The sequence below is a fragment of the Corvus kubaryi genome, unplaced genomic scaffold (assembly GCF_017639235.1).
Source record: "Corvus kubaryi isolate FWS band 111438036 unplaced genomic scaffold, C.kubaryi_AGA036_p1.0 37256, whole genome shotgun sequence".
Lineage (NCBI taxonomy): Eukaryota > Metazoa > Chordata > Aves > Passeriformes > Corvidae > Corvus > Corvus kubaryi.
Window position 1 is genome coordinate 213,998 of NW_024581076.1, and position 27,681 is coordinate 241,678.

The 27,681-nt window shown below is 39.5% G+C and overlaps 1 protein-coding gene across 10 annotated transcripts in view; it reads left to right on the forward strand.

The window, feature by feature from the left end:
- Window positions 1-27,681, forward strand: part of CEP295 (centrosomal protein 295) — a 68,228-nt gene that overhangs the window by 16,041 nt on the left and 24,506 nt on the right. The window contains exons 1-12 of one of the 10 annotated variants that reach the window (XM_042023697.1): window positions 8,587-8,662; window positions 10,248-10,378; window positions 11,107-11,307; window positions 13,124-13,248; window positions 14,026-14,119; window positions 18,953-19,066; window positions 19,965-20,105; window positions 21,220-21,403; window positions 23,234-23,425; window positions 24,323-24,547; window positions 25,767-25,897; window positions 27,375-27,587. In XM_042023697.1, coding sequence (XP_041879631.1) covers window positions 10,271-10,378; window positions 11,107-11,307; window positions 13,124-13,248; window positions 14,026-14,119; window positions 18,953-19,066; window positions 19,965-20,105; window positions 21,220-21,403; window positions 23,234-23,425; window positions 24,323-24,547; window positions 25,767-25,897; window positions 27,375-27,587 — 1,728 coding nt within the window. In that variant the 5' untranslated portion in view covers window positions 8,587-8,662; window positions 10,248-10,270. Of the gene's footprint in view, window positions 1-8,586; window positions 8,663-8,797; window positions 9,283-10,247; window positions 10,379-11,106; window positions 11,308-13,123; window positions 13,249-14,025; window positions 14,120-18,952; window positions 19,067-19,964; window positions 20,106-21,219; window positions 21,404-23,233; window positions 23,426-24,322; window positions 24,548-25,766; window positions 25,898-27,374; window positions 27,588-27,681 lie in introns of those variants that run through there. The other 9 variants (XM_042023702.1, XM_042023703.1, XM_042023694.1 and 6 more) reach the window with 9 other exon arrangements.

Sequence of the window (27,681 nt, forward strand, 5' to 3'; positions counted from 1 at the left end):
CCTGGAGTCTCAACTCATTCATTAGTTTTGAAATTTCATCTTATGGTTGTCTAATGTAAAATGCAATGATCATTCAGAGCACAGCAGAGAATTCAATCTTTGCTCGACTTCCAGGTCCCCTCACCTTTCTCTCTGGCACTGCCCTGTCTGCTTTTTTTCCAGTCTCATTCCTGTATGCACAGCAGCCCATTTGGCACAGGATGTGCCCCTAAGAGACTTTTCTAGCCTGAGACAGGGCATTTGCAGGCTGAGGATTAACCCCAAATCTCCGCTGCCCTAACTGCTTTGACCAGTAAGCAACAGCACTGAAGAAGCAAAAGCAGCATCACTTCTGTAAAGGGTAACTTGGCTGTCATGCTTTACACTGAATAAAATACAGTCCCCGTATGTGATATATATGTAAGTTTACAGCTCATATAGTCATTTCTGGTTTCATCATGGTGGACTTCTGTTTTCACCAAGCAGGCACCTACTTTCACAGAGAAGAGCAATACACAGAACACTCATTAGAAGCGTTGAGAGAGCTTCCAAGTCAAGTAGGGGCGTGCCATTTCCAAGAGTAGGTTTTTTGACGAACATGGGATTTTGAAGATTAATTTCTTGTGTTCTTCCAAACTTCTTGTCTTTAGCCACTTAAGGCATGTCCCTAGAATTCCTCATGGATGCAAGGCATGATACCAGCTATAGGGCAGTTGCAACCAAAGCACAAACTTGTGTTCTATACTTAAAACTTTACCTCCATAACTCTCATCACATTTCATTAACTCAGTGCCCAGTCTGTATTGTCTGAAATTGACAGTATGCTTCAATATGCTTGTCAAATGCCTTCCCTCTCGGGATCAGGATTTCTGAGAACAAAACCTCCTATTAAATCTTTAGTAGAGGAACTGAGTATTTTGGAATAGAGATTAAAATACCATATGCAGTATGGAAGCTAGCAAGCAAACAAGAAACTTATGTTTTCAGTAAATCTAGATATTTGTGCATCTCACATCACTACAGTACCTGAAGGATTCAGGTATCACTAGTATTAACCTACTTTTATACTGGTCACTGAAGCTCAGCTTTTTTGTGCCCCAGTCCAGTGTTCTCCAGTAGCTCAGGCATTCTGTTTTCACTTGATTATTTTTTTTTCTACTAGCGTTGCTTTTATAGAAATAAAATCAAGAACATAAACATTGTCTAATTCTGTTTCCTTCATTCTTAGACCAGTCTTCATTTCCATGGAATAAAATACAACTTTTGGCAGAGGACTGAGCAGCAGACCTAAGCACATTGACAAGCACGGATTGGCCTTGCATGCAAAGAATTCAACCTCGGTCAGTCCTTTTCATCCAGGCAATCTCAGTGTCTTTCACTGATTCGTGCCTGGCTGTTCCGTGCCACCTGCACTGGAATGAGATGCCTGACCAGCCAACCCAGCCTGTTTGAGAGGAAGTTAACAGATAATGTGCAATAGAGCTTTATTGTTTCCCCAGTATGTGTTTACTCTGCATCACAGAGAATCCATTTGTCAAATATTAATTGAATTCTCCAACATTTGGCATATTTGCATAACTATTATGAAAAAGAGCATTATCTCCCTTGGTATTACACCCATTTCCCTTAGATAGTGTCTCTTTGATCCATTAATCATGTTTCCTGTATCCTCCCACAGAAACTTAATTGCTCACATCCTGCAGAACCCACTCACAAAGAAAGAAATTAGCTTTATGTAAATCTAAGGTTATTACCTTTCCTCTATAAATGTAAAACAATTAAATTATCCTCTAAAAAGGACAGTGATAAAATTCCAGATGAGCACTGATCACCCAAAGAAGCAGATTGAGGCAATTTTATTGGACCAGTGGGAAAAAAGTGGTTTTGCTCTAGCAAGGACATTACTGGGGTAAATGATATTGCTGCCTATGTCTGTCTCTGCTACCGCTGCTGTCCCCTTTACTGACTTCAGTATTACTTTAATATCTGAAACAAAGGGTTAGATTCAATAGATGCTTCCAATTTCAGAGCTGATGTAGGCTCATACTTGTGGGTATACCACGTGGGCTTTGCTGGAACCTCGAGGTATGATCTAAAGATGTAGGCACACCTTTAGGGAACCAAGTAAAGTCAAAGGTGCATCTGTCCAGCTGCCTTATAGGAAATACTGAGAAAAGGAATATATCTTGAATTGCACCTCTCAGATCTGTAGGGATATGATTTTCAGAAAATACAACTTCAGTCTCAGACATCTACTAAATATCAGAATCCTCATTAAAAAACCCTTTCAGTACACTAGATGTTGATGTACATATATCCATATATAAAAAAAGACAATTCCTGAATCTTGTTCAAGTTTAGATTCTGAGCCTTTCAGTCCTGTCAGCATCAGAAGAGCTTGAGCATATAAAGATCAGCAAATCCAGAAGCTCATGGATCTTTAGGACTAAAAAATATTAACAGCTTCTAGACTTTAGTAGCTTATCAAGGCTTTTCAGAATCAGGATTCTGGGACTTAGTTCCATTTATCCGATCCATCCCAAAACTACCAAGCCAGCATCACAGGCACGAAAATCTCTCATCTTGTAGAAAACAGAAGCCAAGACTCCAGTTTACCAAACCACCATCTAAATCACTAATAACTCCCTTACACATTTGTTTTTCGCAGACTTGACTCTAAGTTTACTTCTGCAATCACTAAAGACCATTTGTTCTTTCACCCTGCCTTGGTTTCTATAATATTTAGCAAAATTACGACAGAAAATGTCTCCATGTCTTTAGAGAAATTAGTTTCTGTTGAAAAGAGTAAAATGGGAGCAGTAAGAACCAGTATATCACTACTCCATGTTCACTGCTTTCTTCTGAACTCATTTGTTCACTCTGCAGCTTTTCCAAATTTCTTGTCTTGGTGCAAATTCATTCTCACTTCTTGTAAATTTTTCTTCACCACCCATTCCTTTTGTAAGGTTCTCTTTGAAACATATTTCATCCATAAAGCCTTTTAATGACTTCATCTATATAATCAGTTTCTTTCTACTAAAGAAAACATCAAAGTTAATTTGCAGTAGAAGTGTAATGTGCTGTATCACAAGTCTGTCTGATCATATAGTCTCTTTGATTTACAGCATGAAGGTCTTGATCAAACCAGGATCCACTCTTTTACACTGTGAACACTTTTGCTGGTATTTCATAAACAATATTAAGATGTTATAACAGATATCCAAGAATAATGACATGTACATTCCCCAGAGGAGACCTGCATCCTGTATCATATCCTGGATGTCACCCACTGTAGAGGTAAGTTGTCAGAGAGATAGCAGAAGCCAGCATTAAGGAAAGGGAGTATCCAACACACATTTTTAGTTGCTTTATGTATAAATAACTACTAAGACACCAAAAAGAATTCTGAGATTCTATGCTCAAATTAGTCAATATATTGGCAGGTCCTGACAATTTACTTCTTCATGATTTTATCCAGAACCTTAATTAAACCTCTTCTTTGGAGACTTATAGACTTAAAGCTATTTTTCAGGATAAATTTCAGGATTGCAGTAATTCCTTTGTTTATGGCACAGCATTTGGACACACATCTGAGAGAAACTGAAGCTTGTGAAAACTCCCATGCCTCCTGTATAAAATGTAATAAATATAAGCCATCAAATGGAGGAGACAAACAATACAAAACAAGTCAAATTAGGGTGGAGAAGAAGTAATCATTTTAAAATTAGAAAAAAACCTAGTTTTCTCCTTTCATCTGTACTACATGCTGAAAATACAATGCTTACTACTAACATAGGACTAAACTAAAAAAGCATTTTTCATCACATAAGGAGGGCTTTTCCTACAAGATAAAATTTTAAGCCATTTAAAAGATCTTGCTGGAGTAGAATATGTTATTTAAAGAAAATGTGAGAAAATCTAGTTTTCTGCTTGAAACTACCTGCAATAAAGAAAGGAATGTTCAATATAGTTTCTGAAATTGAATAGAAGTAGATATTAGAAGAAGAAACTCAGGAAGGTTAGCCAAACAAGATAAGGCACAGCAGTTGAGAAAAGCTTGAAAAGACCAGCTGTAAACTCACTGGACTGAGCATAATTGGCCTATTAGTGCACATAGTTACTATGCATATTTTAAGAACTGGATAAAATTCTGTGTATGGTTCCCATATATTTCAGAAGGCTGAATGCAGGTTACAAGAATTTTAGCAAATTAATGTGCACACACCAAGTTTGCATTGTAGAAGTCTACACATGCTGGCATTGCTGAGTAATTAGGCAGACTGGTTCTGAGGATATACAACAGGTACACAAGGCTCCTTTTTGTCTGTAAAAACCTGAATCCGGCTCAGTTCTGTTGGCTTCAAGCTTTGCGGGAGTGCATTTGTTTGAGAGCCCATTTTAAAATGACCTTAGGCAGCACTGTGGTTTATGCATGAATAATAAGTTCTTAGTCACTTGTTGCTGCTCTTACCACCCCAAGGCTGGTTGTTTTCCAGAGATCCAAATCATTAAGCTGGGCTAAGGATGCTGGGTGAAATCCCAGGAGCATTTGTGACAGAGAATGAGTTCCCTAATAAGAGCTTCTGGATCAATGTCATAGGACAGCACACCTTTTTTTTGTCTGTAAGACACCACCATATATATCTAAAACCACATCTGAATTTACATTTCCTTCCAGAACAATAATTTTAGGATGTACATTGTATTTAATTTAGTTACACATAATTATCCTTTTGCCAGCTACACAGCCTTTGATGCCTCATATTTCACTTCTTTTTTCTTTTCTTTTTTAAACTGCAGCATCTTTCTTTGGACAGAACCTGCACCTTGAGATTTTATACAGGCACAGCTCTGGATACAGTTGCTTTGGTACTGGAAAGCATAGCTTTGCAGCTTTCTATTACATGACATGGAGTATAATAACAAAAGCTACTCTTACACATCTGTCAAGAAAATTTATCTCCATATCAGTCTCAGGCAGAAACTATTATAGGCTGTGCTTGCACAGGCTGACCATGGTAGATTAGTCAGCCTCAAAAATAAGCTCTTCTTCCTTCTTAGGAAACTCCGTGTCTTTGTGCAAAGCTTACACATGAATGCGTTTATTGCAAACTATTTAATAAAAGCACCTTGCAGTTTTGAAAATGTATGAACTGGAGGATTACAAACATTTGTAAAACTACGTCCTGCCAGTTCCTGGCGGTCACGGTAATTAGACATCAGGTGCCAGGTGCTAAAAGAGAACTACATGGGAGAGGTAATCACACATGAAACCAAATGAACGATAGGGGAATGTTTAAGACTATATGACAGTGTGGTATGTGACATTGAGGAATACTGAATGCACAGAAAGGCCAATTCAGACTGAGATAAATTCTCATTTCATTCTGATACTTCAGTTATCAGCAAGAAGGAGACTACAAGCAGAAAACTGCTGTAGTGTATCATGATGTGTTAGAGGACTCAGGGCAGGGGGATTTAGTGTCTGAATGTGACACTTTTTTAAAAGTTCTTCCTTCAGGGTTTTTCAAGGAGAATACTTAATTCATGCAGGGTGCCAAGTCCTGCGCAAGGGTGAGCTGTCAGGTGTTTGTACTGTTCCATTACTAGATCTCAGAAAACCTTTAATACCAGGGCTTCCCTGCTAAAGATGCAGAAAAGCCTGCAAGGTCATCTTTCCTTTGTGCGACTGAGAGACATGAGTGGACTGTGAGGAATTTCTAATGAAGAAAGGAGCAAGTGTTCCTGTGTGGCAGTGAAAGATATAGGTTGCTTATGCTGGTCTACTCGACCTGCCTATGAGACAAGGAATATTTTCTCTCAGGCCACACAAAGTCAACTCCAGCCTCACGAAACTCATATTCAGACCAAACGGCCTCACAGAGCACACTGAGGCAACGTGCCTGTGCCAACATCTCTTGCAATGGTTCATCTGCTGATGGAATAAACATCTTCTGTGATAGGGAAGTACAAACAGTTCGCTCTCAAAAGACATTTTCTGGAACAGCACAAGGCCTGCACTGTGATTTGAGCCCCTTACCATGCACTGCAGGCCAACTCATCAGCAGCCTTCACAGTCATACAACCCTTCTTCAACTTCAAACACATGAAACTAAAATGATTTCTTTCAAATCTGTGTTTTCACGTAGATTCACTCTGAGGCATTTTTTATGTATGAAAAGCATTCTGTTCCTGAAAAGAAATTCAGATTTTCCACTGGCTGTCTTGGGACTTTGTAGATAACTCCTGCAAGTGTAATTCCTTTTCCCCAGGAGAAATGTGACCAGTAATTGAAGCTCAGGGGAGCCAGTACCTCCAGTTTTATAGATCCCTGACTAAATGCACCAACACTGCTGCATCACTATTCACCTTTCATAAAAGGAACACCATCTACTTCACAGGGGGAAGGAATTAATGTAGGTCTGTAATACCAAAATTCAAATGTGTATAGTAAAAAGTAGAAAACATTACAGGATTAAAAACCCTGGTTTTCAGTATAAGTATGTAAATTAAGCAGTAGCAGAAATAATTCTGCAAGACAATGACAGAAAACACCCTTGAAACAAAATTCTTACCCAGCACATGTAGGTTTCATAATATCCCTTTTATCCACCAGTATAATTGAGGAGCATATACTTGACCTCTTTCACATTTTATAAGTAGTGGATTCTAAAATCCATAATCTCAATTACTCTCTTAATAGACTGTCTTGATTTTTTTTTTTTTTACTGTTGACCTGCAGGATAAAGCTATTTACAAGTGATGTTATTGAGGAGAGCACTGCCATAATGAAAATGCTGAAGGACAAAAAATCCGATAAGGATACTGGAAAACACATTTGGAAGCGCACTTCTTAAGTCTAATTTATTCAATATGCATACCGTGAAACAACGGTGTGTCTAACGAACAATCAGGTATTAATTTGGTACCAGCTATTACAGTCAGCAGTTTGCAGTAAGTTGCAGGCCCTTGTCAGAAAGCAAAAGTCTGTGAACAGGAAGGCAGTGTAGCAGTGAAATGCAGAAGGCAGGGAAGAAAGCACATAAAACTGCTGTTACCTTTTCTCCTTATGCTCATATCTTTTCTTTTGCAATTCTATATTTTTTTAGTCTATTTCCTGTGCAGCCATGCATTGATTGGCATGCACCAAACCACTAAGTTCTACCAAGTAATCTCAGCCCTTCTGGTTTCAGTCCTGGAGGGCACAATATGATGGGTTACTATGGCAGTTAGGTTCTACTATAAAATGGTTTTTTCCTTCCTAAGAAACTGCCAATAAAGTAGCTATATATTGCACTCAAGTTTCAGCACAAGACAATTGATTATCTCATTTGTGCCTGGTCTGCTTTAAGTCAGGAATGTTTCTTCCATTTTTGTAGCAGCAGCTCAGACTCTCGGAAACATGCTCCATGCAAAGAAACAGTCTAACACAGTCTCTCTTGCCTCATCTGTAATTGTGTGTGGCAGAATTGTTTCCCTCAATACCAATGACATTTACATTCCTCATAAATCAAGGTTATCTGATGACTCCACTTTCAAATCCCAGCTGCAGCAAATCTTACACGTATGATAAATGCTCCGTTTTAGAAAGAGAGGCTAAGTGTGAGGAAGAGTCATAGATTCGTAGAATGGTTTGGACTGGATGGGACCTTAAAGATCATCTGGTTCTAACCCCCCTGCAATGGGTAGGGACACCTTCTGCTAGACCAAGTTCCTCAAAACCCCACCCAATCAGGTCTTGGGGGAATCCAACTTCCAGGGGTGGGGCAGCCACAGCTTCTCTGGGTAACGTGTTCCAGTGCCTCACCGCCCTCACAGTAAAGAACTTCATCCTAATATCTAATCCAAACCTATTCTCTTTTAGTTTAAATGCATTCCCCCCCATGTCCTGTCACTACATGCTACCAGCAAAGAAGCAAGCATTGCATCAGACTTACAAGGAGCAGATGTTAATTAGGTTTATAAAGGAAAGATTTAGCTACAAGGTTGAGGCAGCAACACATATCTGCCCTTTGCAGAAGCCATGTGCAAGCCTAGAAGATAGGCAGAGCAGCACTACAAGTACAGGGGCACTGCCATAGCCTGAATAGGGTTGGAACTAAATGATCTTCGATGTCCCCCTCGAAGCCAAACCATTTTATGATTCTATGATACTCCTTCTACTAACACAGCGCAACCGAAGAGAGGGCTGAACAGGGAAACTGCATAGAAGTGAGGCAGAACTAGCAGGATTCCGTTTCATTCCACTCCCTCAGCGCTTCAAGCTTGACCAGTGCCCCTCCCACGCAGCACTCGGAAACTCCGACTGCGAGCTACTGGTGCAGTGCTGAGAGGGAGCCGTGGTGACGAACCCCTTCACGTGCCCACTGAGATTGCCGCGTTAGGCGGTCCGCACTTAGATCGGACATCGGGAAGGGGCTGACTGGGCACAGAAGGACGGGCGAGAGCGCCACGGAGCGCAAACGCCTCCTTCGCCCACAGCGCCTATCTCATGTTGGGCGCGCGCGCCCCCGCCGCCGTCCCGAGCCCCCATTGGCCACCGCGGGAAGGGGCGGGGCTCGGGCAGCGGGGGCGGGCGGGGGCGCATGCGCCATTGGCGGCTCGTGGTGGGCGCGGGGTCACGTGGCGGGGGCGGCGGCCGTTGGCGCCACGGCGACCGGCAGGGCCCAGCCGGCGGTGGAGGGTGCGTGTGGGGCGGCTCTGCTCGCTTCCCCCCTTCCCTTTCCCTTCTTCTTCCCTTATCCCGTTCCCCCGCTGTTTTACTTTCTCTTCCCTCCGCACTGTCGCTCCTCAGCGGGTGGATCCAGGTGCGGCTCCGGCGGGGGCTCCCGGTGGCTGGCGGGAGCGGCCCGGGCGGACCCGGGGCCCTCGGCGCCTCGCACCACCCGCGTTGTCCTGCGGCTGAGCCCGGGCAAGCGCGGCGTTTGCAATCTCTGCCTCGGCTCTTCTCCTTTAGATCTAGGCTTTGCACTGGTCATCCTCCACGGTTTTCCTCTCTTTAGGAATGTGTGTGTGTGAGAGAGAGAATGTAGTGATTTGCTACTTAATTTGTGATAAACTTCTGTACTTAATCGGGTGACTAAGCGAGGGCTGGCAGGAACCAGGATGCTACTGTCCCTCTTAATACTGTAAAGAGCTTGGGATTCATTGCTTTAGTAACCCTGTACCAAAACTATCTTAAGGATCTTCGGCTTTACACCTCACCTGATTTCTTTATAGTCTTGCTGTTTTACCTGTGGTACTGTGTCTGTCGCTAAGTATACCAAGACCAGTATATATGATGCTGAAAATAAATGTTTCCAGGTGTGTCATGTTGGTTAAATTGTTAGTGCTATATGAATTGCTCACTAGTTTCTTAGAATTAAACAGTGGCTTTTGAAAGTCTTTGCTTGCTTCTTTCGTGCGAGTATTTCCAGGGTTATAAATATTTAAAGATCCAGTAAAAATATGGGGGGGAGGGGAATTTTAGACTAGGCTACATATTAGATGGAAGAAGTCTTTTTTTTTTTTTTTTTTTTTTTTTTTTTGTGTGCATATGAAAATCGTAATTAGAAGGAAAATGGGAAGTGGTCTGTAGAACCGGAAGATTCTTGTTCCACAGTAAAATCTCGAGGGAAACATAATTTGAAACTTGTCTTCCTAAGAAAACTTGAATAAAAAATCGTTAGTGAGCAGTTCCAGCTTTCCAGTGAAATGCTTGGCACGCAGGCTGTTGCTAGAGTTTCAGAGACTGTAAGGAAGAAAACCTTGGAGTGCAGCCAAAAACATTAGCAAATTTGCTGTTGTATCTTACGTCTTCTCTACAACAGTTATGAGAGTATTTCAGTAAAAATCACCTGGGTGACCAGTCTGCCTTACTGTGGGGTGTGCTTTTCAGTAGTTTGTAGGTTTGTTTTTAAATCTTCCCAGGGTGGAATGGTGTTCACTCTTCACTTTGCAAATATTCATGGCTGGTCCACAGAGTAGACTGTGAATGTGATACTACTGCAGTGTTTGGTACATAGCTCAAAGTAGTTCAAAAGCATTTCTGTTTGTGATTGTGACAGAGCCAAGGCTGTTGATTACAGTTAGAGTTGTTAAGGTTGGAAAAGACTTCTGAGATTATTAAGTCCAGACTCCGGTTGGGAATGACATGAACAGTTGTAACTCTCACACGCAGATACCATGATAGATTTGACAACGTTATGGCAGTATCCTGTTTTTATAGCTGTTTTGTCACTGTCATTTATGCAAAATTTCTCATTTTCTTTGCATTGTTCTCAAAAAAGTTGATTATTCAACGTATCCAAAGATGAAGAGGAAACTTGCAACAGCTGGGAAATTGAGGCTTAGTCCCAATGAAGAAGCCATGTTTCTGAAAGAAGAATACGAACGAAGAAGAAAACTAAGGCTACAACAGGTATGCCTGTATTTTTCCATGTGTTGTATTTCATTTGATGATGTAACAAATAATTGAAGAAAAGTAACTGAAAAGATTATATCCTGTAAAAACTAAATTTCAAGGTAGTAGTATTGTAGAACGGTGGAATTTTTTTAGGTTGGAAAAGACCCTTGAGATCGTCACATCCAACTATTAATCCAGCACTGCCAAGTCCACCACTAAACCATGTCCCTAAGTGCCACATCTACAGGTCTATTGAGCTTTTCAAGGGGTGGTGACTCAACCACTTCCCTGGGCAGCTTGTTCCAGTGCTTGACAACCCTCTCTGTGAAAACAAAGTTCCTAAAATACAAAGTAGAAAATAATAAAGTGTATTTACTTAGTTTTCACTATAGTGGTTGATTTTATTTAAACCATGTTGAATTGTAATAGGAGTCTTTTGTAAATTATTGTGTTATAGTTTTGGAGGGAAGGCTATTGCAAGCAGTTTTTGCAGTTTGTCACTTGTATGTCACTTTTTGGACTTTACCTGAAGCATTTAATTAAGATTAAATTTATTATTTTATATATTAATTTTGGAAAAAGGTAACAGCAACTTGAAAGTATTTTCTGGACAGATTATGAATGGAATAGTAGATGAGATGGAAAGATGGAAGGAGGGTAGACTGTGTTGTGGGAGGTCTTGCTGCAAAAAGTGTTGTGCTTTTTCTTGAATTGCTGACAAAACATGAATGCTGTTTCTACAGGTCAGAGAGCAGCAGAAGTATATCTCCTTCCAGATAAGGCAGAAGGTAAAGCAGAGGAAAGAAGAACAATTGCATCTGTTAGAGGAGGCACTGAGAGCTGAATGGCAGAAGGCACAGGATGAGAAGATGAAAGCCCTGGAAGAACTGTATTTCTCAAGCTTAAGAGCGATTGGGGAGGGTCACCGACAGGCCAAGGAGAATGTAAGCGAGCTTAATGTTATTGTGTCATGATTTCACCCCAGCCAGCAGCCAAGCACCAGGCAGCTGCTTGCTCACTCTCTCACCTGTGGGATCGAGGAGAGAATCAGAAGGGTAAAAGCCAGAAAATTCACGGGTTGAGATACAGACAGTTTAATAGGGAAAGCAAAAGGCACACACACAGAGCAAAGCAAAACAAGGAATTAAATCACAGCTTCCCACGAGCAGGCCGGTGTTCAGCCATCTCCAGGAGAGCAGGGACCCATCATGTTTAATGGTTACTTGGGAAGACAAACACCATCACTCCAAACATCTCCCACTTCCTCCTTCTTTCCTCCACTTTATGTAGTGAGCACGATGTCATATGGTCTGGAACATCCCTTTGGGCAGTTGGGGTAGCTTCTCCTGGCTGTGTCTCCTCCCAGCCACCCCCAGCATCCTTGCCAGTGTGGCAGCACAAAAAGCAGAAAAGGCCTTGGCTCTGTGTAAGCCCTGCTCAGCAATAACAAAAACATTTCTGTATTATCAGCCCTGTGTTCAGCACACATCCAAAGCACAGCCTCACACCAGCCACTGTGAAGAAAATAAACTCTATCCCAGCCAATACCAGCATATATTGTCAGAGAAATTTTTGATGCTTTAGAAATACCAAAATTGCTGTTTGTTTGGTTTTTCTTTGGACATTCCTGGTTTTCGAGTCCTGATACCTAAATAGACAACTTTTTAAGAATGGAAACTTTTTAGAAGTGGTTATGTACTTTTTTGCAGGTATCTTCCCACAGGATAGTCTATGGGCCTATCTGCTAAATCTTTTGCTGGGCAGACTTTGAAGTTACTTTCTATTAGCTTGTATACATGTATGATCATGTATGTTTGTACTTGACTAAATTGCACACAGTGACTCATTATCTCAGTTATGCCAGTAATACAGTAATTTTTTCTTTACCATGGATCTTTTCTACAGTTAAGAAAATACACTTAACATTTTTTTTCCCTTCAGCCCTCCAGTGACATCAAAAGCCTTGGTAAGGGCTGCAGAGGCCTTTGCATGGATTGCAAATGGGTGTCACTTTTAATTCTGCACCTATAAACTGGTTTCATTTTCTTTAAAATTCTGTAACTTGTGTAGACTCTGTTTGAGAGATCGAGATTGCTGGGTAGAATTTTTCTATAGGTTTGACTCTGACCCAGGTTTACAGAAATCAGCCAAAGGTGCCATAGATTTCTTAGGTGGATTTTGCAGAGTAGCTTACTTCCTGAATTAGTCAGGATCTTTAAACCCAAGTAAAATAGCATTAATGCTCTTCCATATATCAGTGTCATTAAATCAACTTCTTTATAAAGTCTGTTCCAATGCCAGGATGGGTGAGTTTGCAGAAAACTGTGGAACCAGTGTTACAGGAACAGAGAACTAATCGTAAATGTTTCTGTTGATACGCGATTGTTGCAGTTAATGACTGAAGGGTAGTAACACGCTTCTTCAATGCTGTTGAGGCTGCATTTGCTACAGGGTGTATATATAACTGTGTTTAAATTATCTTTTTCATCAAACTGATGCAGAGGAAGCTAAGATTTCTCCATCAATGTTTGGTTAAATTGGCTGAGAAATGTGGCAGGTTCGCTGCTGTTGTTGGCAGAGAAGAAGAAAATAAAGATGGCAGAGAAGGAAAAGTTATTAGAGTATTTTTACCCTAATACAGTAGAAGGTAGTTTTGAGCTTGTGCTTCTTACCAGCAGTATGTAATTTGAAATATCGTACTGGTACTATGAGATGTGAGTAAAATTCTGTATTAAGTGATTACAATATTTTAATGTTAAGGAACCTGACTTAGAAGCTCTGGCAAAGCAAGCAGAGGAAAGGAAACAAAGAGCAGAGACAAGACACAGAAAAGCTCTGATAGAACAGAAGCAGCAAAAAGAAAGATTACTTCGTGAGCAAGCAAGGTATGCAATAGTTATTTAGTTTTATTAAGGATGCATTTTACAGTGTCATAAGGTGAAAGGCAAAAATTTTGATGCTTCTTGCTTGGAGCTTTTTCAGTCTTGAAATTTTATGGGTTAGAGAATTAATGCTCATGGATAAAGCTTGTGGCTTTTGATAAAAACTGTAGCTTTAAAACCAAGACAAAAATGTCAAATATTCAAGCTGGCCTTACAGATTCTCCAGGAGTTGAGTGATACATGAAATGAAATGTTGTCAGGCCAATTCCTGATGGAGAGTTACCCACTTGTAAAAAGGACCTAGTGCATTTGTCATGGTCTTCCTTCTTAGTTTTTTTTATTAAGTAGATTGGACCAAACTTGAGCTGGCATAAAAAATGGTCTGTGTCCTTTTGGGCATAGTTGTGCTTGAGTAGAACTGAGACCTGTTAATTAAATAGTTAAGTATGTCTACACTCAAGCAATTAAATTATGTTGCAGTGCATGATGCTTTCTGGAAACTTAAGTCAAAAGCAGAGATTTTGCATTGCTTTTGGAATGCTTGTGTGTATTAACATTTTTGCATAATTTGAAGAAAGTAATTTTTAATGCTGCCTTCCAGCCTAAGTTCTGTTGTCTTTTCAATATGCTTCCCCATCCCTATGGCCTGAGCATTCAATGCAGGTACTTAGGAATCTGATTTTAGGTTTACTTTTTATTTTGCACTGTTCTGTCAGTGTTGCTTAAATAATTTTCCTTCTATCTTCTCTTTTGTGGTTTGTTTCGTTTTTGTCCCTCAAGACGAACAGATGCACGTAAACGTGCTCTGGAAGTGGAAAGACAAAGAGCAGCCAAAGTTGCAAGCCTGCCACCTCCTCCACCACGTCCTTTTGAGGTATGTATCCCTGATGCAACAGTGATCACAATTTCAGGGGTAGCACATATATTTATTGGTCTGACTCCTCACAACAGGACATACAGAGTTGGTATTTGCATACTATAAGGAGACTGGTTCAGCAAAAACCCAGAGAAAAAATTAGTTCTGTATTAGCAGGTTTCTTGCTACTAAGCTTTGCTACTTTACTGACCTCTTGTTATGTATGAATCTTATTTCTTGTCATCGGACTCTTATTTTTGTAGTTAATGTGTCATTTTAAACTTTCATCGTATCTCATTTTCATTTAGTAACCTTAGTGGTATGAAACTTTAAAATTATCTCTCTCAGCATGTACATTACATGCCTCCTCAGCCTTCTGTCATACTGATGCATTTAGTAGCATTTTGTTTAGCTCTGTAATAAAGGCAATTCTGTCTTTTTAGCTGTGGGGCTGCTTTTTTTGGGTTTTTTTTTCTCCCTCCAATTTCTTTTTCTTGTAGGGAGTACTGAATAAAGGGTGAGCTCTTTAATTTTGATGGGAAACCATCACCCAAGGCTATTAGGAAGGCTGCAGCCTTTTTAGATGTGGCTTTGTACCCCATTCATTCTGCTTTGATTTCATAGAGCTGGTGCATACGTGTAGAATTTCCTGTAGGATTGCAGATCTGAACTGCAGAAAGAACATTACATGCATTTTTACTTTGGAGTTAACTAATAGAACTTCATGAATGCAGAGTTTAAGTTGCCTCATGTGGTGTTGCCCTTTTAGACCTTTGGGTTCAGGGGTATTCGAACTACTGACAGGAAAAGAAAGGATTGAGGTATACTAGCCCCTCTCAGAGCCAGTGAAGCTTTCAAAACTTTTTCCAGCTACATCCCAGCACATTATGTACAGGTTAGAGTGCAGGATGATAGGGGTTTCATGTTGTATCTGGAAAAACTGAGTAAGGTTTGACCCTCACAGTTTTAAGAATGATTAGGAGGAGTACCTACGTGCTTCCATTAGTACAAGTTTCTCTTTAGATTTCCACACTGGTTTTCATGTTGTGTAAGCTGGATATGAGTGAAGATTAAAACAAGTGTTGTAAGGGAGTGGTAAAGTTTGGGGTTATTTTTGGTGAAGTAAATGCAGTATTGAAATTAGTACATCTGGAATAAGCTCCTGTCTGGTACAGTTCAGGTGAATTCACACTCCCTTTCATGCTGCTGTTTCCCTCTATGTTGTTCCACATGGTGTGTTCCTGGTGTGTCTGGTGTAGAGCAGGTGAAGTCTGCATCAGTCCAAACTTTGACTCTTTATTTCCTGGTTTTCAGGTGCCTCTGTTGCTCACTTTGGCATTGTTGGAAAAGCATGAGATGCTTGGCTTCTCTTTGTAGTAACTTTTGCAGTTTAGAATGTGTCTTATGTCGCATTTTATTTAACCCCGCCCCATAGAAAGTCACTGCAGTTAACCTCCATAACAACTAAAATGCCACAGTACTTAATATTTAATACTTTACGTTTGAATACTAGATATACTAAATACTAAAAATTTAAACTTCTATCTAGCAACATCAGTAATGCATCTCCCCTTCCATTTTACAAATGAAGAATTTTCTCCTCGTCCTTTAGTATTTTGTCACCAGGGGAAGCAAGAAGGCTTTGTTTCCAGGTTTCTCTAGGTTCTGGTGAAACCAGAATTGCATATACACTTGTGTTGGATGACATGTCTGGGTCAGTACTCTATTTAAGTATTGTTCCTTTCCAAAAATTAGTGCATTTGCACCCATTAGCAAATGTCCTTTACTCGCCTTTTCAACAAATGTGATTTGTAACTGGTTGTATAGCAGAGTTTGCAAACATCTGGATTTTCTACAGACACTACAGTATGTGAGTTTTGTTTCTATTATGAAGTTCACATTGTGAAAATGGCAAAGTGAATCAGTAATTTTGCAGACATGTTGAGTTTTTGTTGAGGAAAGAGATTGCTCTGTTTCAATATAGCACAGCGTGTCAATTTGTTCCATTTAAAGACTAGCTGACTTTAAGCCTTTTTCCTAGTTTTCATATCTGTATAGATTTTAATCCTTTTGTTGTAGACCTATGGCTGGGAGGGCACAGGGTGAAGAATAAAGGTATTTTCTTCAAAGAGTTATTGGGTGCCATGTACTTCATGGGGGAAAATGCTAAGTAATTGAAAGATTGAGAGATTTTATTCCTGTTTCTGCTTCAAGAGAGAGAAAACAAAAGATGTTGACTCAGTTCAGGGGAAGGTAAATCTAGGGCTTTGTCTTGCAAATGTGTTACTCAAAAAGCACTGAATTCAAATTGTTTAACATTAACTGCTGTGAATAACAGCAAATTACAGGGTCATCTGAATAAGTCTGCTTGTTCTTTTGAATCAGTTTGCATAAGGAGCTTATTGAATACAACTATAATCATCATCTGATGCTCTGTTGCAATAACAATTTACTGTAATTCCATAAAAGGGATTTAGGGCACTGTTGTTCATTGCACGATTACTTAGAATATAAGAAACATTCTCGAAAGATACTCCTATTATTGTTACTTTATCCAGTTAGAAAATAAGTATTTTTAATGACATAACCCATTTTGGTTCTCAGAAGCATGGATTTTGGGAATTGAGGCCATATTTTGTTAGAGCAAATGAAAAGTTGCTTAAGTTAAACTGTAAACACCATTTTATTGAAAAGTGTTGCAGAGTTCTTGCAAACTTACTTTTTCTTATATGATCTATTAGATTGTTATGTAATGAAAATAAAACCTAAAAAGTGTCACTATACTCTGCTTGATTATTCATAGCATTTGTAGAGTTGGGGTCATGGGGTTTTTGTTGGGTTTTTTGTCCCATTTCACGATACTTTGCTGCTCCAGTTTTGCCAGATTTTAGGACAGAATTATTTGCTTTTTGGAAGGAGGAAAAAAATAAGGAAGGAGTTACAAAACCATGATGGAAGTATAGTATTTTTTACAGCCTAAATTGCTTTTGACATTAATTGGAAAATTGCAGCCTCCAACATATTTCTCATGTCTTCCCAGCTTTTGAGTAAAATTCTGGAGGTTTGATTGATTACATGTAATTAATAATTATTTGTTATTGGTTTGTTAATTTAAAATTTTTAAAACTAATTCAGAAGAGTTGTTTATTTGTACATTCTGAAAGTAATGCAGTACAGGATAAGCACTGGCAATCTGGCTAATAAGGTTTTGACCTGGGACTTGTCCATTTTCATAGCAATAATCAGTATCTGCAGGTGTTTTGGTTAATGTTAATCTGTTACAATTAGAATGATTTTTACTGATTAAGAAATTTAGCAGTTTATTTTTTTACCTACTAGAATAACATGCATTTGTTTAAGTACCATAAAATAAGTTACTGAAGTTCTGTTGGTAAGGCTAAAAATAGTTTTATCCGTTTTGGGCCCCTCACTGCCAGAAAGACATTGAGGTGCTGAGCATGTCCAGAGAGGGGCAACGGAGCTGGGGAAGGGCCTGGAGCACAAAGCTGATGAGGAGTGGCTGAGGGAGCTGAGGGTGTTTATCCTGGAGAAAAGGAGGCTCAGGGGGGACCTTATCACTCTCTACAACTGCCTGAAAGGAGGGTGTAACTGGTTGAGGGTTGGTCTCCTCACACAGGTAACAGAGCAAGAGGAAATAGCCTCAAGTTGCACCAGGGGAGGTTTAGACTGGATATTAGGAAAAATTTCTTCACTGGCCTGTCAAGCACTGGAAACAGGCTGCTTGGGGAAGTAGTGGAGTCACCATTCCTGGAGGTACCTAAAAGATGTGAGTTGTGGCACTCAGGAGCGTGGGTTGGTGGTGGACTTGGCAGTGCTGAGTTAATGGCTGGATTTGATGAAGGTTTTTTCCAATGATTCGATGATTCTTTGATTTTCATTTAAAGACTTCACTTTCTACAGTCTTCATAAAATAGTGATAATCAATTCTGAAATTTTGTATGCCTCTTCTTATGCAGAGATAAGTTTAAGATACTCCTGAGACTTAATGCTGCTCTTTGTGCATGTGCATTTCTTTATGGTCAGGTTAGTTGTAGACCACTCAAGCTGTGAATCTTGCTGGTTTAGTTAATGTGGATAAGAATCCCTTTTTAGGACAAAGTACAGGGAACGGGAAGTTGAGAGAAAATTAATGGAGATGCTAAAGGCAGGTCCTACAGGATATTGGGTTACCTAACCGGGCTACTTTGTTACTGAGAACATGAGGCTAAGCCAAGGTAGAGGAGGGTCTGATGGCTCATTGCTCAAACTTCCAGAAAAGCATTGAAATGGGTTAGTGTATCCAAAACTTTGTAAAAGACCCAGCAATTTAGCATTCTGTGGATATACACTTTTCAGTGAAGTTGTAGAAAATGCTCTTTTCTCTGGTCAACTAATAAATTGGACATAATGGCTCTGAGTTTCCTGAAGCAAGTCTCTACTTGACAAGTGTTGCTTTACTGTTGGGTATAATTGTATTGTAGGTCTGTGGTTGCCCTGCTCTGAGGTGAGTGTGACAGCTATTGTAAGTGGGATTTTTATTACTGCATTAAACTCCAGTGCTTTTAAATTAGTGCTTTTGAAACATGACACTGATGAGCGTCAATTTCTGTGCAGGGGTTTGCTTAAGACTGTTAGATGCTCTTAGTTATTAAAGTCCTCTAGATCTGCCGTGTGCTGATGTGGTTTATTAATTATTACACGTATATAAGGTTTTAAACAATATTTCCAGGACAAAATTGGGTGGGGTGGATTTCTTTTAGTAATAATTTAGCTTTACAGATCACTTCTGTTTAGTTGCTTTGCTGGAGATAATATTGTGTGATACAGCTGTAGTTGTACTTTTCTTCCTAGAGCTTTGACGTGAAAAAGATTGTTGCGATGAAGCCCTCTGGTGCTGGCAACTTTTGTGTTACACGTTACCATATTTCTGAAGCTTTGGTGGACAGAGAAGTGGACGGAGAGCAGGTGATTGGCTCCAAGTGTTTGTGCTACAGGCTTACATATATGTTTCTTTACATTGCATACGGTGTCTGGATATCAGCTGTTGGGTTTTCTAGAACCTGTTTAAAGATATGAACTTGTCTAAAGCAGCTTTTACACGGCTTACTAAAGAGAATCTCAGATGGGCAGACTTGTAAAGCCTGTTACGTGCTCGGTCACTTGGGGGATCACACCTGGCACTTTGTGAATAGGCCTTTATAAGAAGGTGGGATCACAAGACTGGCATCATGTTCAAACACTCAAATTGGAAGACTTATGGCTTATGCTGAATTGATAGCTGCAGTTGCCCTGCTTTTCTCTCTTCCCCTCTTTTTAGCAATGTACTCCCAGCCTTGCCTTGTATTTGCCTTGCTTATTTGGAATGATTTTTTTTTTCCCCCCTAAGTATTTTTTATTTTCATGTTAGTAAGATTTTTCTTCTTTGAAAATCGCAGATTGTTTCTGGTTTCCCAAATGAGATTGAAAATATTTCAAGGGGTTTTTTTCCCTTGTTTAGAACAAAACCATGAGGATAGAAGTACTCAATCTGTAATGTTGACCATATTATTCACTTTACCATACATTGTAGGAGAAATAACCACTCTGCTATAACAAATAAATCATATAAATTATTATCCCTGGTACAGCTTGAAACTGGAAAACTCTGACACCTAAACTTACGAAATATGTAAATACGCTGTTTTTCCAAAGGTAAAAAAAATGAGCTTGGTCCTGCTTGCAACATAAACATTCAAGGATGTTCATATGGCATTGTATGTTGTTTTTGAAGTGCTTTTGCTGCAGAATTATTCATTTATTTGTTGTTACATATGCTTTAAACGATCAAAGAACTTAGTGGACTAAACTGTTGATTGACTGCCAGCCAGATGCTCATTTAGCTGCTGAAGAAGAGGGGAGACGTTTGGAGGAACTACAGAAGGAGGCAGAGAGGGAGAGAAGAAAGCAGCTTGAAAAGGCACATGTTAGAGGAAGTCATGCCTTGAAGAAGATCCAGTTGGCCAAGGTAGGCAAAGTAGTTATGCCTGTTTTTAATGTCAGAACGACCACTGTCAAATAAGTTGTAGGTAGGTGATGAATAAAGGAATTACAGGAGAGAAATTTATGAACTAAATGAAGTTTGCAGAATGTCTTTGAAAAAACAAAAAAGTCAAAATCTGTTTACTTATTTTGGCATTTGGGAGAAGTGAAAAGGAAAGAATAGCCTCTAATTTTTGTTATATGAATGTTTGACCAACTATTAATGAATAGGTAATAGTCAAGCAAAACTTTTCTAATAGCTTATGAGTTCTACTTTTCCACATTAGCTTTAGTTGGAGTTGGTTATTCTGTACTTCAGGGGAAAAGTTATTGCTAAGAAGGTAACGGGTTTTCTTATTTTTTGAAAGCTTTTCAAGGTTTTTACTTAAAGACTGACATTCTGTTAGTGTGCAAGTCTGTAAGTGTTGAAATTGTTTCCTTTAAGAAGTAAAAACTGATCTACCAAGAAAAGTCTTTGTCCTGACAGCTACACTCGAAAAAGTTTTACTTTCTGTTAGCTTCACAAGTATTTTTGGTGGCTAGAAAAAGCAAAAGCTTCCTTTTTATCACCTGAGATATGATTAACCCTGAATGAGTAACCAAACTAAAATGGGGGTTTCTGGAAATATTACTGGTGGTCCTGAAATTAACAGAAAAAAAACCCCAACAAACTTCTTTTTTTTTTTTTTTTAATAGTTTTCACATGTACTCAGTGTGCCAAAGAGTATATAGATTACATCTTAAAAAGCAGCAATTGCTGAATTATGTACTAGCAAAAGTCACTTGCCAAAAGAAGTGCTCATTTACCTTATAAAACAGAAGATTTAATTTTCTTCAGGGAAGTTGGCCTACAGGTGTTGAGTCTGATCCTTTATTTAACATCAGATCTTCTAGTTAGTATTGATGACTCCTATGTCTAAAGGTCTGATACAGCCTTCTCCTAAGGAAGTATTTTCTCCCTGGAATAAGATTAACTTTGAACGTTAAAAATGAAACAAACATCATGGTAACCAAATGGAAGCATTTTGTATCAGTCCTGCTGCATGGCTGTCTGAATGTGAGCACTGGAGGTTTATGTTATCCCTTCTTTATACTTGAAGGACAGGAAAAGGCTCCTGGAAGAACTGGAGCAAATGCAAGCTCAGGACCGGATGCGCAGGAGACAGGTTGTCGCACAGATGCCACCTCAGCTTTCAGTGCCACCATACAAACGCATGGAGATAAAAGAAGAAAGGCAGAGAGAACTGGAGTCTGCGTTTGAAGAAATGTACAATGAAGACTGGAGTAAGTTCTTTGTTGGAGGTTGCTGAATCTGGTACCCAGTAGAGGAGAGGCTGCTGCAGCTGCCTCTGCCCAGGTCCAGCCGGTGGCAAGGCCGTGTGTGTATTCACAGTAGGCACACCACAAGCAGCCTTCCAGGGCACATGCACACAGGGGGCCATGCGGGCCAACAGGGAAAACAGCACTCGCATTAAGTACCGACAGCACAAATGGCCTCCTTCTGTTTACTGCTCTGGCTGATCAAGGTGAAGGCCTATTAGTGGGATATATGTCTGTCCATATGGTATGGATCCCTCCAGCAGTTCTTCTTAGACGCTCAGTCTATCCAGTAGTTGCGCTCTGTATCCCACGTCTCTATCTGCTGTACTACAGGTCCTCCATAGGTCTTAGCCAGTCTACCCAGTGATCATCCTGGAGTCTGGAGCCTTACAGTTACCTCTCATACTTGTGTATGCACTCAGATGCACATGCGCTCAAATATGTGCTATGGATCACTTGGTGAATAGCTTTAGACACTCACTCATACGTGGCAGCTGGCCCTTGATCCTTAGTCTTCTAAGGATCAAGAAGACTTGATCTTGAAGTTGCTGAGTCCTGGGCGCGTGAACCCCCAAGATCTGCTGCTCGACTCCAGTTGTTGCTACACAGACCCAGCTGGTTACGTGGCTGTATGCACAGACATGCACAGGCAATGGATTCCTGGAACTGACCTTACATACTCAGTCTGCCCAGTAGCTGATCCTGGATCCTCTTGTAATCTTGGAGATGCACACACGTGTGCTGGCAGGTTTCTTAGGATCCCTTCATCTCCTTTGTAGCTGGCTTGAATGCTGGATCTCCTGATCCCTCCACTAGGCAACTTGTAGATTCCCTGGCCTCTGCAATACCCAGCCCAGTCTTACAGCTGCCTGATGTATAACTCCCGAGCCTCTTACCATTCTTACTGGCTAGTCTGGCTTGTGATTTGCTAGCCACTGCATGCTGATACTCATACTCACCTAAATGCACTCATTATGACCTCTGCAGGTGGTAGTGCTTTAGACACAGGTGCACCTGTGACTTTTGGTCGCCATTCCAGTTGCTGGCCCTTATATATCTATGCACACACATGCATACAAAATACAGTGTTCCTCACATTGGAAAACAGCTACAAGTGGAATTTAGTGAGAATACAGAACAGACTGTCAGGCACAGTGCATGGCCAGATGAGTGTACTGACTGTCTCATTTTATCTCACTATTTTTATATTTTTATTTCATGCTTGTTCTGCCCCTGACTAACTTGATCCTTTCCTTTCCCTGCCTTGGGTTCCTCCCCTAAGTAACAAGTATACAATTCCATCTTCCCCTGTGCCCCACATCCCTTGTAGGCAATAACCTCCTCAGTCACTAAGGTGAGCATGGGAGAATTCCTGTTGTGCAGTGTTCTGGGATTTCACACCTGGACCATGTGATCGCTCTTCTGTGGCAGCCTTGTGAGCAGCCAGGTCAGGGTGTGTCTTTTCCCCGATGAAGTTACTGGGATTGTGTGTAATTTTTCCTTTGAGCTGCTTTTGGTGTAAAGATGAGCCTTTCATCCCATCAACTTTTATTTTGAAAAACATAGCATATTCTAGTGGATGCTGCTGTGGAGGTTCTGAATGAATAGATGGCTATTGATCTAAACAGTTTTGAATATTCTATTTTGGTGGGGAAAAAAGTTGGATTGAATCTGTTGTGAAATAACCTATTGATACTTGAATTTCCTGGGGATCTGTGTGTGAGTGTAGTCTGGCAATGTTGTTTGCTTTGTATTCCAAATGGTCATTTTATTTTGTTGTGTTCTTTGAATTAGACATGAAAGGAGACCTGATTTTGCGGTTTGAGCCACAACCTTTGCCAGCCCCTTCTAACAGAGCTCAAGATAATGATCTTGATATCTCTTTGGAGCAAGAATCTGCTTGTGACACTCAACCAGAGTTTCCTTGTGATACTCAACAAGAATCAGAACATGTGATAGAAGAGAAGGTCCCTAATGAACCAGAAAGTAAAACTTCTAAACTTCATATTTAACTTAAATCTTTCCATTTTATATTAGAAAAGATTAGTCTAGTATATCAAATAAATTAATTTGAGTAATAACTGAAATGTTTTAACTAGTAAAACTTCTTAATGTATGTAAAATATTTCAATATCATGTGGTTTATGTTTAGCATAGATGATAATAACCTAATGATTATGAATTTAAAAATGAAAAATGTGACATCTTTTTCTGATATGCTTCAGTTCATTAGTATACCGAGAATAATTTTCAGTTGTAAAAACTACACTGTTAGTAGCCATAATTATTCCTATATAGTTAGTATAAATTATGGACTGATGCTGCTGTGTGAACTTAAATATTTTGTGGTTTGAGATATTTCAAAGTTAAAGCTTATAGTCTGCTTAATGTGTATCCTTTATGTTCAGGTTTGTGATTGAGCTGCTGCATATTGTGAGTAGGCTGGAACGGATGCATGAGTGTGTCCTGTTTGCTTGTGGTGTGTCCAGGGTCATGTGATGTGAGCCAGAAGTGTCTCGGTGACCTTTGCTGCTTGGCCAAACGCTTCTGCGTCCCTTGAGTTGCACAGTCTGGTGTTCGGTCTGTGGTGCATAGTGTTTCCAGTGCTGATGCAACACAGAGGGCAGGTGTGGGGATAGTACTGCATATTTTTGCTACAGTTTGACTGTAAAACACTGCATCCAGCTTAGCCCTTCTTTTATAGCTTGCAGAGACACATTACTGCTTTTCTCTTGCAGGTAAGAGAAAATACTGCTAAGATTTTAAAAATATACCTGAGCTATTTGTCCAACTCTGTAAGCAATAAAAAAAATAGTTTTTTTTTTTTTTATGATATGAAGATATTCATTACCCAAAACTCTTAACAGTATATATTCTTTATAGAGCATGAAGAAGGAGAAGCCTGCCAGCCTCGACCAAAACTTGCCTTAAAGAAATTGTTGAACAAGATTAGAAGCCAAAAAGAGGAGTGGACATCAAAAAGTGAGAAAGAGAGTCAAAGTGAATTTGAGACTATTGAATCAGGCACAATTGCTAGTGAAGAGAGACCATTATATGATTTAGAACTTAACAAGGAGCAGCAGAAAATTACAGTATCTGAAGCCAAAGGTATGTAGTACATACTTGCATCATAAGTTTGTTGTGTAGGAGCAAAAAGACTTGTACAGGGGGACTATGGCAAAACTGTTTAATGAACTTTCAGTGTTAAATGTTTTGTCATGGTGAATGAAAGTATAGTTTCCTATCTGAGCCCACAAGGCATTGTGGATTTGTTGCAACCACAAATAGGAGAGGTTTTTGCTCTTAACTCCAACCTGTCCACTGAGATCTTGAAAAGAACAGATGTCCAGAATATCTTTCTATCCTTCAAATCTCACCCAAATTGTTGTCACTGTTGGTGTTGCCATGCTTTAGTAGGTCTTTGCCTCCAGGGATAGAATTTTCAGTGCAGAAGTCGGCATTGAAGTTCTGTACCTGTTGAACTGGAAAAGCTGCTTTCTTTGGAGATTCACAGCTGTAAATGCCCAAGACAAGCATAAGCTGATTAGTTTTCTCTGCTTTTAGGCACCATTCCAAAAACCCTTTTTTGTAAAATCGGAATTTATAGCAATTAGACATTGCAATTTGTTTGGTAGCCAAATCATCTTGGGGTTACTTCCCATGTCTGTCCTTGGTGCACTTCTGGTTAGGCTAGTGCTGAAGTTGGTGATCTTGTATGCTGAGTGGGATTTCTGAAGTTTTAAAGTCATCAAGTTGTGGCAGGTGTTTTGGTTGTTTGGGTTTTTTTAAACAAGATAAAGTGATTTAGTTCAATCATGTACTTGGCTATGCCAGCATAATGCCTAGGGATTGGAGAGTGCAGCATGAGTGAAACCATGCCTTGGGGAAAATGTGCTGCTATTGAAGCTAACAGTACAGGATTGAGACTTGCTTTTTGTGCAATAGCTAAATGTTACATCATTTGCCCAGTGACTGCCAGTTTTAGACCCTCTTTGTTCCAAGAGGTTAATGTGTGGCTTTTGATTCTTCAGGATGATCTTGCTCTTGGGCTCCCAAGTAATCTGTTAAAAGTAATTTTTGGTCTCATTGAAGCTGGGACATTACTGTGTCTTCAAGAAAGACACATAATAAAGGGCCATTAAAGACTTAAATAATATAAAAAACTGATTTTCCAGGTTGTGGAGACAGGCAGAGTAGTAAAATAAAGATCTTTTCAAGAGCAGCTTATGCATTTGTTTAGAGATATTGGGAAACTGTAAAGCAAGATGTAAAGAAGATCCAAGGCTCGCTCTGACTGCAATTACACCAAGTAACATGTATATTTTAGACCCTATGAAAATGTTGGAAAATACAGTTGCAGGTGAAAAGTCAGTTCTAATCCATCCTCAAGAACAAGCAGCTAAAACCAGAATGGAAGAGGCAGCTAAAATTAGAATAGAAGAGGAGAGGCAGAAGTGGGTAAGTGTGTTTGTATTTATTCCTATCTCAGTTGTAGTGTAAAAAAAATGATTTACAGAGGACTTTAAAATGTTTCAGGTTATACAGCAGCTATAGGTGCTCTTAACATTTAAACTTTTACTGTAACATTTTTTATACTTTTCAAAAACAGCAAAGCTGTAGCTGAAATTTAGAATAGAGTGGAAACCCCCAGTTCCTTCAAATCTAACAAGTGCTGTAGGCAAGGGATGCAACCATGGTTAAATGAGAATCCCAGCTGTACATGAATACCTTTGTTTTGTGAAGGGAGGATATAGTCAGCAATATACAACTCTGAAAACTTTATTAACCCTGTGTAATAATGTAGGAAAGTCTATGGGATTGTGTTTAGAGTGACAGGAAAAGCATACAAACCTTGAGTAATTTTTTTTCTGGTTATCTAGGAAGCAGATGCAGAAAGTTTTTTGTGTCCCTGGGAATGCTATGTCTATTATATTTAACAAGTAGTAACTTTGTGTATTATTCATTATATGTATTGTGTATGTGTTTCGTTGTATTTTAATTTTTGTTGTATCCCTAGAGACCTACCAGCTGTTATGTGGTGGTTTACCAGTTAAAAGTTGAAATTTGGGTCTAGTGCAGCCTTAAATTGTGGAGTTTACATTCAGAAATAAAGGAAACAAAAATTTGACAAAATAGTAATATTTTAGGAAAAAAACCAAGCAACAAATCCTTTATGAAAGTGTGGCTACTTTCTTTCACCTTCATTTCTTCCCACTTTTCACCTGGCCAGGTGTACAGGTTGCTGTGTCCACAAAGCTGTTCTCAGGCCCAGCTTTTTCTTGGATTGCTTTTCCTGACATCCCCATTCAGATTGTCATTAAAGGCTGTTGTCCACTTCATCTTTGCCAGTACTTCAAAATTTTTCTTTGCTTTCATTCTAAAAGCACATATGCTGTTACTAAGTGTGGATCTAAGTGAATTGTAGCTGATAGGTACATGGAAAGAGAATAAACAGACTACTTCAGAGGTTTATGGACTACTCTCAAAGTGGTTATATATTAGCTATTTCAGAAGCTTTTGTAAAGCTTGAATAAGCGTTTAAATATGTTCAACACTGATGAAAAACTCAGTGAAATTCAAAATAGATTTCTCAAGTAACTTTAAGAAAAGGACTTCTTTTGCAGTCTTTGGAAAGTGATAACGTATCTTGAATGGAAATCTGATTTTATTCATCTTATTAATTTGAGAACAGGTAATAATGCAATAGTAAATGGATTAGGGATTGTTAGAGATGTTGAGCCAGTAAAACAAAGTTATTCCTGTAAACTTCGGAACTACTTTTAAAGGCCTGTTGCAATTTGGAAATACCTGTCACAAGCAATAGAATTTCTTCTGTAATTTGAAACAAAGGTTTGTGTGTGGTGGTGATGTGTGAGCAGTCTGGTTTCTTCATCATTCTGTTCTAGAGATTCCCCCTCATTTTTCTTTTCAATAGAATGAGGAAATAGAGAAACAGAAACAGGAGCAGCTGACCTTGATTAAAAAAATTGAGGAAGAGAAAGCTCTTTTGGAGGCTGATTATCTGAAGATCCAAATGCAAACCTGTTTGGAGGAGGCTAAGAAAAAAAAAGAAGAGGAAGAGCAAGGTCAGCTGGTGCAAAGCCACAGTCTCCCTTCCACAGATCAGCAGAACCAAATGGAACATGAGGTGAAGAATTATGGAAAATTGTGTGTAGGTTTTTAGTTACTGTTACAATAAAAATAAAGAACACCGTTTACCAATTTTAAACTATATCAATCAA